General features: G+C 44.9%; 1 protein-coding gene across 2 annotated transcripts in view; it reads left to right on the forward strand.

Moving 5' to 3' along the window:
• The window catches only part of LOC134071470 (collagen alpha-1(XXVIII) chain-like), a 39245-nt gene extending 25819 nt beyond the window's left edge, over positions 1–13426 (forward strand). For both annotated transcript variants that reach the window (XM_062528197.1, XM_062528198.1), the window contains exons 15-37: positions 401–469; positions 2084–2152; positions 2529–2597; positions 2764–2832; positions 3026–3097; positions 3209–3277; positions 3744–3815; positions 4017–4085; positions 4577–4645; positions 4789–4857; positions 5081–5149; positions 5462–5530; positions 7203–7271; positions 7459–7527; positions 7628–7708; positions 8123–8158; positions 8334–8370; positions 8503–8678; positions 9997–10375; positions 10871–11289; positions 11436–11565; positions 12015–12206; positions 12599–13426. In XM_062528197.1, coding sequence (XP_062384181.1) covers positions 401–469; positions 2084–2152; positions 2529–2597; positions 2764–2832; positions 3026–3097; positions 3209–3277; positions 3744–3815; positions 4017–4085; positions 4577–4645; positions 4789–4857; positions 5081–5149; positions 5462–5530; positions 7203–7271; positions 7459–7527; positions 7628–7708; positions 8123–8158; positions 8334–8370; positions 8503–8678; positions 9997–10375; positions 10871–11289; positions 11436–11565; positions 12015–12206; positions 12599–12606 — 2430 coding nt within the window. In that variant the 3' untranslated portion in view covers positions 12607–13426. The remainder of the gene's footprint in view (positions 1–400; positions 470–2083; positions 2153–2528; positions 2598–2763; positions 2833–3025; positions 3098–3208; positions 3278–3743; positions 3816–4016; positions 4086–4576; positions 4646–4788; positions 4858–5080; positions 5150–5461; positions 5531–7202; positions 7272–7458; positions 7528–7627; positions 7709–8122; positions 8159–8333; positions 8371–8502; positions 8679–9996; positions 10376–10870; positions 11290–11435; positions 11566–12014; positions 12207–12598) is intronic.
• The last annotated feature ends 1296 nt before the right edge of the window (positions 13427–14722 follow it).

Below are 14722 nucleotides of genomic sequence, written 5' to 3' on the forward strand. Positions count from 1 at the left end.
CACAGTGTGTGTGTGTGTGTGTGTGTGTGTGTGTGTGTGTGTGTGTGTGTGTGTGTGTGTGTGTGTGTGTGTGTGTGTGTGTGTGTGTGTGTGTGTGTGTGTGTGTGTGTAATTGCGGTACACCCATTAAATGGTGTTAAGTCGTTTCAGTGTAGTTATCTCTTCAGTCAACACAGTGGAGGTCTCAGGTATGCAGGGCAGGCGGTGGGGTGCTGAGTCTGGAAATCAGATCACTCCAGCATCTGCTGCTGCCTGTATATATTCATATATGTAGAAATCTATATAATCAGCCATGATTATGGGCGCTATTTGAAACCACACAGTTCCCCCTGCCAATAACTTTGTGCTGAAGAAATGTGTACAGTATAAGGAGTGACCTGTGTGTGTGGTGTGTCTACAGGGAGAAAGAGGTCCAGAGGGGTCTAGGGGTCCTAGAGGAGGCCCCGGAATCAGCATCAAAGGAGATAAGGTGAGTAGGATTCATCAGAACACACCAATGCACACTCACACACCTACTTATTACCTCCGCCAAGGAGGTTATGTCTTCATCAGGGTTTGTTTGTTTGTTTGTTTGTCTGTCTGTCTGTCTGTCTGTCTGTCTGTCTGTCTGTCTGTCTGTCTGTCTATTTGTTTGTTTGTCTGCTCGCAAGAAACTCGAAATGTTGTGGATGGATTTCGCTGAAATGTTCAGGGATGGTCTGAAATGACCCAAGTGATGACCCAAACGATTACATTTTGAGAGTGATCCGTATCCCCGCATTGATCCAGGAGGCGGTTATGTTTTCGCTTGGCGGAGGTCTGCACTCTCTGAGTGCTTTTCTAGTTTACATAGTTTTTACAACACGTGTTCTTGTTCAGATGCATACACAGACACACACCCTGTGTACATGTAAACACAGACATCCACACCCTCAAAACACACACACACACAAACACACACGGTTTTACATATTTTCCCAACCTCACAGTCTACAGGCACAAACACAGCCCAAACTTCCATCAAAACCAGCATGTCTGCATAAGACATTTCCAGATCAGCCTCGGATGTCAAATTTTATTCTAGGGACAGGAAGAGTTGTGTTAAAACAACACTAGCTGTACAAGCAATATTCACAGCTAAAGTGAAGACATGCATGTTTAGATGTATATACTGTATGTTGTTAGGAGCGCAGTTTTTTTTTTTTTTTTAGATTATTTTTTTGGGCTCTTTATGCCTTTAATTGGACAGGACAGTAGAGAGTATGACAGGAAACAAGCAGGAGAGAGAGTAGGGGTGGGATCCGGAAAGGACCACGGGGCGGGAATCGAACCCGGGTCGCCGGCGTGCGATGCAGGTGCCCCAGCCAGTCGCGCCACGGCTGGGGCCTCTAATCAACACTCTTGAGAACAGGTCGGCTCTGTCACTCAGCAATAACGTAATCAGAACAGCATTTATTTTTCTTCTCTTGAGCCTTGCAATGCCATGTCTTGAATTTCCCCTTGGGGATCAATAAAGTATCTATCTATCTGTCTATCTATCTATCTATCCATCATCAGTCAGTGGATAATTGGTGTAATGTAATATAATAGCAGAACAGCTTAGTATGGCATGTATCCTGCACAAATACAGTACAAATGAGCCATCATATTATCTTCCAGTGACACTAAATAGTACTGATAAAGGCTTTTATTTTGATCAGAATCGCCATACTGCTCATTCTTGTCCTTGGTTTTTGCAGATATTGTGGGCTATGCCATTACTGATAACGCTAACTGTGTGTTTACATTGTGTTTCCCCACATTATCCTGACATTCCCTATTTTTACCATATCCTGACATTCCCTATCTTCCTACGTGGTGAGCCTCAGGCTGGAAGTAATTATGATGATGGTTTGTGAAACTAACCAAATATTGAACGTGTCATAACCTCCTTCGTACCATTCATTCAAGGTGTTTTGTTTGAACTTGACAGTGACAGACTATGCCATGCAGGTTGTTAATTTCTCCCTTTCTCTCTCTCTCTCTCTCTCTCTCTCTCTCTCTCTCTCTGTGTGTGTGTGTGTGTGTGTGTGCGCGCACGTCTGGCTTTGTACCCAATACTCAGGGTGATTTTGGGCCTCCTGGGCCTGCTGGTATTATCGGCCAACCAGGTCCTGGTATCCAAGGAGAGAAGGTACTGAAGGAATTCTCCAGTGTGTGTGTGTGTGTGTGTGTGTGTGTGTGTGTGTGTGTGTGTGTGTGTGTGTGTGTGTGTGTGTGTGTGTGTGTGTGTGTGTGTGTGTGTGTGTGTGTGTGTGTGTGTGTGTGTGTGTGTGTGTGTGTGTGTGTGTGTGTGTGTGTGTGTGTGTGTGCACTTGCCTCTCATTTTTCAATAATAATTTAGTCCATAAAAGATTATCAAATGTCCTGTTTAAAGTTCTTCATTATGAGCTACTGCTCTCATGAGCTTAGAATCGGTCTGGTTCTGCACCATGCTGTTTCATATGGATTACTGATGTGCATGTCTATTTTAGTAGGCCAATGTGATTGCCTGTGCTTAAATCCAATAGGGTGTAGAAGGGCCGAGGGGGCCTCCAGGATCGCGTGGACCACAGGGGGAGGGGTTTCCAGGATCAAAGGTGTGTTGTTGTGTTTACGTGTGTGTGTGTGTGTGTGTCTGTGTGTGTGTGTGTGTGTGTGTGTGTGTGAGACAGAGAGAGAGAGAGAGAGATAGACAGATGCTTAAGTTTATAAATTCATTAGTTCTTACATGTACTGTATGCTTTTGGCATCTTTCTTCTTCAGGGAGATCAGGGCTTGCCTGGGGAGGTTGGATCGCCTGGGGAGAGAGGGGCAGGAGAGCCGGGGTCAAAGGTGAGTCTGGAGAGGATAAGGTGACCAAGCAAGGTGACCAGAGGTCAGAGGTCAACGCACATTAGATATCAGCATTTTTATTTATCCTTGTGTGGTCTTATGAGATAAATATGTATTTGTAAATGTACAAGTAAACAGTGCGTGTGTGTGTGTGTGTGTGTGTGTGTGTGTGTGTGTGCGTGTGTTTCATCAGGGTGAACCAGGGTCTCCTGGGTTTGGTGGGGTACCTGGTCTTCCAGGAGAGGATGGAGCCCCTGGGCAGAAGGTACAGTACTGTACATACGTCACATTCATCTCTTTAACATGGTGTCTGGTGCTGTCCACAGAAATAAAGCAGTTGCATTAACTTCTACTTCATTCCTGGTGTGTTGATTAGGGAGAACCAGGGGCAGTGGGTTTAAGGGGACTTGAAGGGGCACAAGGAGTTGGCATTCAAGGAGAGAAGGTAAAGTGATTTTAATCTCTAAACAAACATCTTCACTTCACTATCTTTATCTTCAGGTATATTTTCATTCATACACTCTGTCCTTCAGTCAAAAAGCGAACGCGCGCCAATGTTGCCGATGCAAAGTTGAACCCAACCAGTGGTCATTCATATACTGGACTATAATACCTGCATTATATAGACAGGCACAGTCAAACACCAGACAACTTGCGACCTCAGACATGGGAGCCAGGCATGCTAGCAAGGAAGCTCAAACCCACGGGTGGTAGCATCTTTCACTAGCATGCCTCTTACTCACTGCACAGCCCTGTGCCCACAAGCTACAGTTCTACTTGTATCAGAGTGTGTATTGCATTAGAGTGTGTTGTTTTGCTCAGCTAGGGATGTTGTGTTGCCAGTGTAGTTATGCGAGTATGAGCTGCTAGTTAGGGTACACTGTTTATGCTGTTTTTTTGCCTCTGTCCAGGGTGACCAAGGCCAGCGGGGGGTGAGGGGTTTATCTGGGTCAGCTGGCCCACCTGGACCCTCAGGGCCAAAGGTGAGAGGCAATAGCTTCATGTTTATGTAACAGATATTCTTTCCCATTTGTTTTATTCAATATTGTCTCTTTTGTCAAAGCCACAGTCCAATGCAACTTGTGTCCTTGTGCAGTGAATTATACAACTCCCTGTTGGAGCTGCTGGTGCTGCATATGTAGTCCTGTGTCATCCAGTACCTTGTAATCTGATGTAATCTGTAGGGTGAGCCAGGTGTACCTGGACGACTCGGATTTCCTGGTCTGCCAGGACGTGCACTAATTGGGCCAAAGGTAAGTCAATCAACCAGCCTTATGGTAACATTACCATAGAAGTGTGCATGTGATTTACCAGAGCTATTGATAAGGGAAACACGGAAACATATTAGATTGTGTGTGTATATAGTAATGGCCTATAGCCTCATTAGTACTCTATTGTAAACATATTAGATTATGTGTGTATAGCCTCATTAGTACTCTCTCTGTTGTAAACATATTAGATTATGTGTGTATAGCCTCATTAGTACTCTCTCTATTGTAAACATATTAGATTATGTATGTATAGCCTCATCAGTACTCTATTGTAAACATAGCCTATTAGATTATATGTGTGTAGCCTCATATTAGATTGTAGGATCATCAGTACTCTATGATACTGTTTGCACTTTGTACTGGATGCAAAATTGCATTTCATTGTACTTGTACTCTATGCAATGAATATAGCTGAAACCAATCTAATATAATCTAATCTAAATGAACCTGTGGTACCAATTCCACATGCTTAGGGTGATCTCGGTCCACCTGGTCCTTCTGGCCCGATTGGAGAGACTGGCTATGGACTTCCTGGTCCAAAAGTGAGTCATTATCTGATGTTTCTTCCCATTTATATCTCAGGACTGTCCCGGTATCTATGCCAAAAGCTAGTAAACCAGAGGCAAACAGTATTCTTTTTATTTGCTTATTTATTTGTTGTTGTTTACCCTTTTCCTCCCTATAGGGTGACCGAGGAGACCATGGTCCAGCAGGTCCATTTGGACCCAAAGGGGATGGCTACCCAGGCCCTATGGTAAGCCAACAAACTCAGACTCTACTCTACCTGTCTGTCAGTCAACTGTTTGTCTTCAGTTGAGATTTTATATCAGAGAGTATGCCGTTAGTTCTCAGCAAAGATTCTATAGCGGAGCTCTGTTGTACAATCTTTGGTTCTCGGGTTTGACTTTGGTTCTTGTGTTAGTATAGCTCTTGTTGTGGTTCTGGGTGTGACTCTGGTCTGGTTCTGTCTCCACTAGGGCCCCCCTGGTCTTACTGGCCTGCCGGGTGAACCTGGTCCAGAAGGGCTGGGCTTCCCTGGACCAAAGGTACGAACAACACTTTTGCGTGTGTGTGGTGTTGTTATCTCTCTCTCGCTCTCTCTCCCTCTCTCTCGCTCTCTCTCTCTCTCTCTCTCTCTCTCTCTCTGCGTGTGTGTATGTGTGTGTAAGTACTGTATCCGTCTCATTATTCTGTATCTTTGTTGTTTCTGTAAAATATGTCTGTGTGTGTGTGTGTGTGTGTGTGTGTGTGTGTGTGTGTATGTGTGTGTGTGTGTGTGTGTGTGTGTAAGTGTGCGCGCTCACATGTGTGTGTGTAAGTCATGAAACATGTTTCCTTAATTAGATGTTTGTCATCAGGGTGATGTGGGCTTCAGAGGGCAGCCTGGCTTGCCAGGACCACCAGGAGAGGGCAAACAAGGACCACCAGTAAGTCCAGAAACACACAGCTCCTCTCTCTCTCTCTCTCTCTCTCTCTCTCTCTCTCTCTCTCTCTGTCTATCTCTCTCTCTCTATCTCTCTCTCTCCCCATCAGAACCTTCGTTCTCTTATTCTCTATCCCTCTGTTTCATACACATGGGGGACCTTACTTAGGAGATGGTCAAAGTCAGGCTAGTCAGGCTAGCCTAGAAAGCTAGCACTCCTAGTGGCAGAAAATCTCATTTAATCTACAGCGTTCATGCCATGTACAGTCCAAGTGCCCATGGGGACCCAGGTTCAAGTCCGGCCTGCGGTCATTTCCTGATCCCACCCCATCTCTCTCTCCCACTTGCTCCCTGTCTCACTCTTCACTGTCCTTAGCCTGGGTGTTCCCATGCGGCCTTGCGCGCGATTTGATTCACTTTGATTCATTTGAAACTACCGCCCTAATTTTTGCCTGATAAAGGGGACCAATCACAGAACAGGGGGGAAAGCAAGACGATGATGAGCTATCCACAGAGGCATTTGATAGACATCCGTGGCGCCCAATGAACGGATCTGGGCATTTTTTCAAATACAAGAAAATGAACGTTTGGTTGCCAGACCACGTCTCATTAAGAAGTGTAGGCGCTAGCCAGGCTGCACTGTCCTATGAATAAAGACAAAAATGCCCAGAAAAAATATACTTTAAAAAAAGGCTGGTAACTGGCCAAAGTGTGTTGAAAGATAGCTGCCAAGTGGTGGGACTTGCATAAAAGGGCTCAAAGCTTATATAATTCCACAAAGTTGTAATAATCAGTCGGTAATATCTCATATGCATCTGATCAAAACACTCATAACCAGTCAAAAAGTGGCCCCATATGTCAGCAGCTTTCAAATGATCAGGCTACTCTCCTTTGAACACTACAACAGTAAGCTGAGCTCACAGCCATGGAGTTATGGTCCTGTTCCTTTTTTTATTTGGTGCTATTGAAGGGGATAAGTATCTAGTCCTGGGCAAGATCTGATCGGGCCCAGATGATGTTGAAAGAGGTGGTGGAGTTCATTCAGTAAAATCAAACGCCATATGACGTGTCAGAGGTGATCTGCTGGGATCTGATGTTCAAAGGCTGCGCCAATGAGCATATCATTTTAACAGGCCATCATTCATGTCTCTGCTGTCATGTTAGTGCACACACACACACACACACACACACACACACACACGCACGCATATGCGCACACTGGTCTTTGTGTAAGAGAACGTAAGGCAAAGACAGAGACCATCTGCTACTACATGTGTTGAAACACCAGCACTTGCTATGGTTATTATAACCAGACTGACACTAGCGTTGTTCCTTGGAGTGCCTCTCCTACAGAGGGCCATGATGGTGATGGACAAGGCTTAGAGTAAAGAATGAAGAGTGACGGCTGTTGTATGTTGACACGCACACACACACACGCACACACTCACATTCACACTCTCTCTCTCTCTCACACACACACACACACACACGCTCACTCAAACATGTTGTGCATACGGCAGTCTTTCTTTTTGTTTGCTAAAGCACACCTCTTAACCTGTGTTGACTTTAATGTTTGGTGCTTTGGCAGATCTCTTATCTGTGCCTCTCTTTCTCCCTCTCTCTCTCTCTCTCTCTCTTTCTCTCTCTCTCTCTCTTTATCTCTGTCTTGTCTCTAGGGAATCCAAGGAAGGTCTGGGCCTCCAGGGCCTGCAGGTCCTCAGGGAATTGGTATCCAGGGACCAAAGGTACGGCACACTTGTACTTGTGCACATGCAAATAAACATACAGTATATTATACTGTTTATTTATTTTGACGTACCTACAGTACACACATACACAGAAACACACACACACACACACACACACACACACACACACACACACACACACACACACACTGACTCTCCTGCTTGTTCTTGTGGATGTTCTCAGGGAGACCAAGGATCTCCGGGGGGGACAGGACCGAGGGGTCCCGCAGGAGAGGGCTTCGCGGGGGCAAAGGTACACAAGGATCTCCCTCCCTCCCTACAGCATCATACTGACCTTCACCTGAAAGACGGCCCTTTTTTTTAACATACTGTGTTCTCCACCCTCCACTTAGGGCGATCGCGGTTCTCCCGGGGAGAGAGGCCTTAAGGGCATTAAAGGAGACTTGGGAGACGCTGGTGTTCCTGGCGAATCAGTATGTCACTCCATACAGCATGATATACACAGCAAAATGCACAGTGACGCACTACATGTTGTACCTCATAACACTTATGTAAATATGTACATGTGCAGCGAATGTGAACTCTATAGGGAACTGCAAGGTGTGACTAATGCTTATAGAACATATATACATGAAGCAAAGTATATTTAGTAGTCAATGTAGTATTCACACTTCGCATGCCAGTCTATAGTGTGGACAGGATGCTACTAAGGCTTCAGTAACTTCAGTAGCTTCTATAAATGTAGATGTCACCCTCTTAAGCGTTTTTAAAATGCTTGTACTGATAGCGGTATGCTTGTCTTAGTACCAATAGAAAAGTGGCTTCAGGCACATAAGAGGCCTGACTATGAAACTGACCATTTTGTATGTGTTCTTCTATGTTTTAAGGGAAGACCTGGTGTAAAAGGAGAAGCAGGCCTCACGGTACATTTATCCACTCACTTGAATATTAATGTAGACATTAGACAAACACACTGTAACAACTACTTCACTGTTGTTATACGTGCTAAACAATCAAACATACTGTACATTTCTATAATATTCTATGTTGGAAGTTAATTCGGAATTTCTAATACAACCTGATTCTGATCCAAAACAGAGGGAAGACGTCATCAGGCTTATTAAGGAGATTTGTGGTAACTACTTATGCACTCATTCTTACAGGCACTCAGCTTTCAGAAATCACGTGGCCAGCTTTTTGACTCCTGAACAATCTCGGACACTTTGCATGCGCTTGTCTGACCTTTGGCTGCTATCTTTGTCTCCAGGCTGCGGCATCAAGTGCAAGGAGGTGCCCATGGAGCTGGTGTTTGTGATTGACAGCTCGGAGAGCGTGGGCCCCGACAACTACAACATCGTGAAGGAGTTTGTCACGACGCTGGTGGACCGCGTGACCATCGGCCGTAACGCCACGCGTGTGGGCTTGGTCCTCTACAGTCACGAGGTCAGCTCATTTTCTTTGGTTTACAAAACGCTTTTGCACACCTCTTTTGTAGGGACAGGTGCGTCGGAATAGGTTACCCAGTTAAACTTGTGAAAGAAAATCCCGCACAAAATCCCGGTGAATTTAACTGAGGAAGGTCTATGACCGAAACGTTGTAAATAAATATGCATGCGTAATGGACAGTGTGCGGGATTTTCTTTCACAGCTCATTTTCTTTACCGATCCCAAGAGGAAACTCAATTACACCTTCAGCCACAATTATGCCTTTTCTGCACTTTATTCTATGAGGGGCCGTTTAGGACATTATTCAGAATTACCTCTCACGCACTATGCTGAAACCTCTCGCACACTATACTGAAACCTCTCGCACACTATAATGAAACCTCTCACACACTATACTGAAGCCTCTCACACGCTATACTGAAACCTCTCACACGCTATACTGAAGCCTCTCACACACCATACTGAAACCTCTCACACACCATATTTCAGTATAGTGTGTGAGAGGTTTCATATGTGTGTATGTGAGCAAAACCTTTAAGTTGTTTGTGTGAGAGCGTTTCACTTGTGTGTGTGAGAGGTTTCAGTATGGTGTGTGAGAGGTTTCAGTATGGTGTGTGAAAGGTTTCACATGTGTGAATGAAAGCGTTTCAGGTGTGTATATGAGAGCGTTTCACTTGTGCGTGTGAGAGGTTTCAGTATGGTGTGTGAGAGGTTTCAGTATGGTGTGTGAAAGGTTTCACATGTGTGAATGAAAGCGTTTCAGGTGTGTATATGAGAGCGTTTCACTTGTGCGTGTGAGAGGTTTCAGTATGGTGTGTGAGAGGTTTCAGTATGGTGTGTGAAAGGTTTCAGTATAGTGTGTGAGAGGTTTCAGTATAGTGTGTGTGTGTGTGAGAGGTTTCAGTATAGTGTGTGAGAGGTTTCATATGTGTGTATATGTGAGCAAAACCTTTCAGTTGTTTGTGTGAGAGCGTTTCACTAGTGTGTGCGAGAGGTTTCAGTATAGTGCGTGAGAGGTTTCAGTATAGTGTGTGAGAGGTTTCAGTATAGTGTGCGAGAGGTTTCAGTATAGTGCGTGAGAGGTAATTCTGAATAATGTCCTAAACGGCCCCTCATATTATTCTGTACGCACACGCACACACACACACACACACACACACACACACACACACACACACACACACACACACACACACACACACACACACACACACACAGATCTGTTTCTCAATATCCAAGTCTGAAAGTTGTCTGTACATTTTTGAAAATTCTGTAACGTATTTTTACTCATCAGTGATCTATTTTTCAACCGCAGGCCAAAATTCAGTTCAACCTGACACGCTACAACGCCAAGCAGGACGTCAAGCAGGCCATCCGCAACATGCCGTACATGGGCGAGGGCACTCTGACGGGCACTGCCATACGCATGGCCACGCAGGCCTTCAACAGCGCCCGCCAAGGCGTGCGCAAGGTGGCCGTGGTCATCACCGACGGGCAGACGGACACGCGCGACCCCGTCAAACTGGACATCGCCGTCCGGGAAGCCCACGCGGCCAACGTGGAGATGTACGCGCTGGGCATCGTCAACGCCAGTGACCCCACGCAGGCCGAGTTCCTCCGCGAGCTCGACCTCATCGCCTCCGACCCAGACAGCGAGCACATGTACCTCATCGATGACTTCAACACGCTGCCAGGTAAACACTCCGCCTACCTGGCCAAACTAACTTTTAAAGGTACTTTTATGAGAAAAATTGAAAAATGTAGGCACTCCTGTTAAGTAAAAAGCCTTTAATTCAAAAATGGCTACATGCCAACGCGTTTCAACACTTAGGTTTTCATCAGGGCATGAACTTTTAAAGGTGTTGTCCGTGAATCCAATCCACTATTTTGTTTTTGCAAATTGCTCAATTTTCTGCAGTTGTGTTTTGTTGCCATTTCTTGGCATTTGGCAGCATTTATTGAGGCAATTTCATATAATTTCAATAGTCATTTCTGATCTTCATAACATCATTGTTTGATTCCATCCATCTGTAGTGTTCAGCCGAACTACATGATTTGGTTTTGTCCCACTATTTTAGTCTGTTTATCCATCTGTGGTTAGCTTTCATGCTAGCCTTAAACAGTGTGTGTACTCGGTTTGCCACTTAGCTTTCCTGTTAAGAGTATCCAATCTGTTTTATCACTCCTAGCTCTGGAATCTAAAATGGTCAATCAGTTCTGTGAGGATGAAAACGGCGCTTTGGTCCTCAACCGTGTCAATGGCTACCTTAACGGATTCAACGGCTACACCAACGGCAATGGCAACAACAACGGCTACAACGGCTACAACGGCCACCGTAACCGGATCAATGATGCCAACGGCCAGGGAAGCAACAACAGAAAGACACTGAATGGGAGACACCCTCTCAAGCCTACTAACACACACATTACTACGCATAGAGAAACACACGGAGGCACACACACAAATACCCATTCCGGAACACATACTGGCACACACACAGGTACCCATTCCGGAACACATACGGGCACACACACAGGTACACACACTGGAACGCATTCTGGCCGAGATCACTCACACACTGTCAGCAGTGGAGGAGAAACCACCGAGGTCAGTCAGACATTTTGGAATCCATAACAAAATGATACCACCTAATGCTTCCTGATCTGTGTTGTGTATGTATTTGTTTGTGAGTGCATGCATTTATGTGTGTATCTGTGTGTGTGTGTGTGTGTGTGTGTGTGTGCGCACAACAGCATGGTGGTGTTGCCACTGGTGGCACACAATCACACTCCAGGACCCACAGCCATGACAACAAGACATCTGTCAACAGGACGTCTACACCTACAGTCTATGTCCCGGTACCAAGAGAACCTTTCCCTGAAGGTACACACACACACTCACTCAGACATTTCTGCCTCTTAACCAACTTTTGTTATCTAAATGATTGTGTGTCTGTGTGTGTGTGTGTGTGTGTGTGTGTGTGTGTGTGTGACAGAGAGAGAGAGAGAGAGAGAGAGAGAGAGAGAGAGAGAGATTGTGTGTGTGTGTGTGTGTGTGTGTGTGTGTGTGTGTGAGTGATACATAACTACCCACATACATTAATGCATAGAACATGCATACCCCCCCCCCAATGTCAAAAACATCAGAAATATTCAAAAATATCTGTCATATATTCTAGATTCATTAGATACTAAATTAAATAATGTCAAGCAATTTTGTTTTAATCTTGATGATTACAGCTTATAGAATATTATAAATATAAAAGATGATTCTAAATATTAGATTGTGTATTGTGAGGGGTGATGCGCTGTACTTCCCTGTCTCTGGCACAGAGATCGTCCCCCTGGACCCGCGCTGTGAGCTGCTGCTGGAGCCGGGGCCCTGCCGAGAGTACATCATCCGCTGGTACTACGACCGGCAGGCCAACGCCTGCGCCCAGTTCTGGTACGGAGGCTGCGAGGGCAACCGGAACCGCTTTGACACCGAGGCCGAGTGCAAAAAGACCTGCGTGGCCAGGAGAGCAGGTATGCTCTCTCTCTCTCTCTCACACACACACACACACACACACACACACACACACACACACACACACACACACACACATATGTGCTCACACATATACATCACACACACACGCATACGCACATACATAGACCCTCAGATGTGCACTCTCACACGACTATATTTCTGTCCGTCTCACACACACACACACACACACACACACACTTAAAACACATGTCACAGCCATCTCTACCACATTAGTAAGATGTCCCACTCAATACTCTAAACACATGTACTGTCACACAAACACATACAGGCATGGACCCGTAAAACACTCTCTATCTCTCTTTCACATACTGTACATACCCAAAAAGAGAGGCTTAAAGCATGTGTATGTGTTTTTTTTATTTCATAGGTGGCTAACCCAGAGGATCCAGTCCAAGCACCTCATCTTTGCCATACCTCATCCGTGGCTACCCTCCCCACCAATGGGAAGCAATCGGCACACCAACACCTCCATCAGCCTAGCTACACCTAGCCAGGCTTAACTATGCCCAATGGACCTTGTGTAAATACTATAGTCACCAAGTCAGTCCACATATAGGCTAGTAAAGATAGTCGTGTCTGACTTAGATATCTATACTGTACTTGTTGTTTGTATTTTTATATATTTTTTATACTGTATCTTTTCTCACTGGAGTCTGTTTGGAAATGAGAGAATGGAGCACTGTGATCATTCGATGATTCATTGTTTTGTCATCTGCATACCTTTTTCAAGGTGATTTTAAGGTCATATACACACATTTGCACACGCACGCTCGCACACGCACAGAGCGCACACACACACACACACACACAGTCACACACACACACACACACACGCACTGCCAGTATAAACCCATAAACCCATTTTGCCCAGGGATTGCGTAAGTGTAGGTCTAGTTTTACATTGTGGTTCCTTGAGAATTTGAATATAAGAGAAGTGACATAATAATGATGGGAACGTGTTATAAAAGCAGAACGTTCTACACACACGCGCGCGCAAAGTCTCCGGCCAACAAACATGCACATAAATGCACCACACACAGTCTCTGAGTATCTGTGAATCTAACAACACTGCTCAAGTTAATCTTGGAATTTTATTTTATTGAGATGTTTACAATAACATGATACCCTGGGCTGCATTTTTTACAATGTATTTTCTGACCCTATTTTCATAAATAAAATGGTGTTTTAAATTTTAGTAATGGTGTTTTGACTTGATTCCTAAGACAGGCAAGGATACAGTGCCACTGGGTGGTGGGTAGGGGTTCTTATGATGGTTTTTGGAATCCTGACGTGGCCTTCGGAATTCCCTTCACCACATCCTAAGGCTCATTCCGTCTTTTCCTGGGCTGGATCCAATGCCAGTGGGCATTAGAATCAGATGTGTCACAGTGCTTCCAAGGAAAGCCTTGTCTGTTAGCTATGTCAGAGTTGCATACTTCTGCAATGCAGAAGGCAACGAGACAAGCCCTGGCGTAGTCCTAAACGGACAGAGAGGAAAATAAACTGTCACTAAACTCCAGTCAGATTGAACGACTGATGTTGTATAATTGATATCATTTCCAGTCTCCACGTAAGGCCACCAGTTTTGACTTAAAGGTAGTGCTTTTCCTTGCCTGGTTGAAGAATGATGTTTCAACTTTGATTAGTGAAATATTTTCTTTTTGGAATTAAACACAACAGCTGAGTTATGCATACAGTAGCCTACTACAATGTCCATCATTTTGGGTTGAGCTGCCATGTCGACAACTCAGGGGACCTCCGAGGGCCACGTGAGTCGACAGCAAGTCCTTGACGAAAAATCTATAGCATCTCCTAACCTTCAGACAAATCAGGCCACCAAAACTCGGTAACACAAGGAATTTCAATACTTACATGCGTATTACATGACAATAAACTTTGAACTTTATATGGATGCTCAGCACTGTTGTCTGCATGTTCGAGACTAGGTTGAGTCACACAGTCAACACTTGTCAAGGGACACACCTTTCAGCAAGTAGCCACCGTTAAAAAAAAATATATGAAAAGCAAGTATGTAAAAAAAAAAGCTTTCATTAAACTTAAGTCAGATCGGGACACAGATGCTATGCAGGCCTAATGGATGTGACTCCTTGTACAGATGATGGTCCTGCCCAAGGGCGTAGGCATTTCAAGCCTGTGTGGGACAAAGTAGGAGAGCGTCAGGGGGTTCCCCCAGGAGTTTTTTTTTTTAACTGACTTGATGTGATCTCCTTTATTCTGGTGCATTCTAACAGGAGGCCTGCTGGAGAAGGGCGATACCTTTTTTCATTCCCATTACATCTTGACTGCATAAGCGAACTTGGCTGAGCTGAGCATGGTTTCTAGCCTGACGAGCCAGACTTGCTGCCGCTAGGGGCGTCTAGATTTCTAGGCTACATGGTTTCTAGAGTGACATTTTTGGGTTAAACCATGGTTTGAACTCGATACATCCTAGGTCTACTATTAACATTAAACAACTACTAGGCACAGGGCC

Source organism: Sardina pilchardus, chromosome 23, assembly GCF_963854185.1.
Source record: "Sardina pilchardus chromosome 23, fSarPil1.1, whole genome shotgun sequence".
Taxonomy (NCBI): Eukaryota; Metazoa; Chordata; class Actinopteri; order Clupeiformes; family Clupeidae; genus Sardina; species Sardina pilchardus.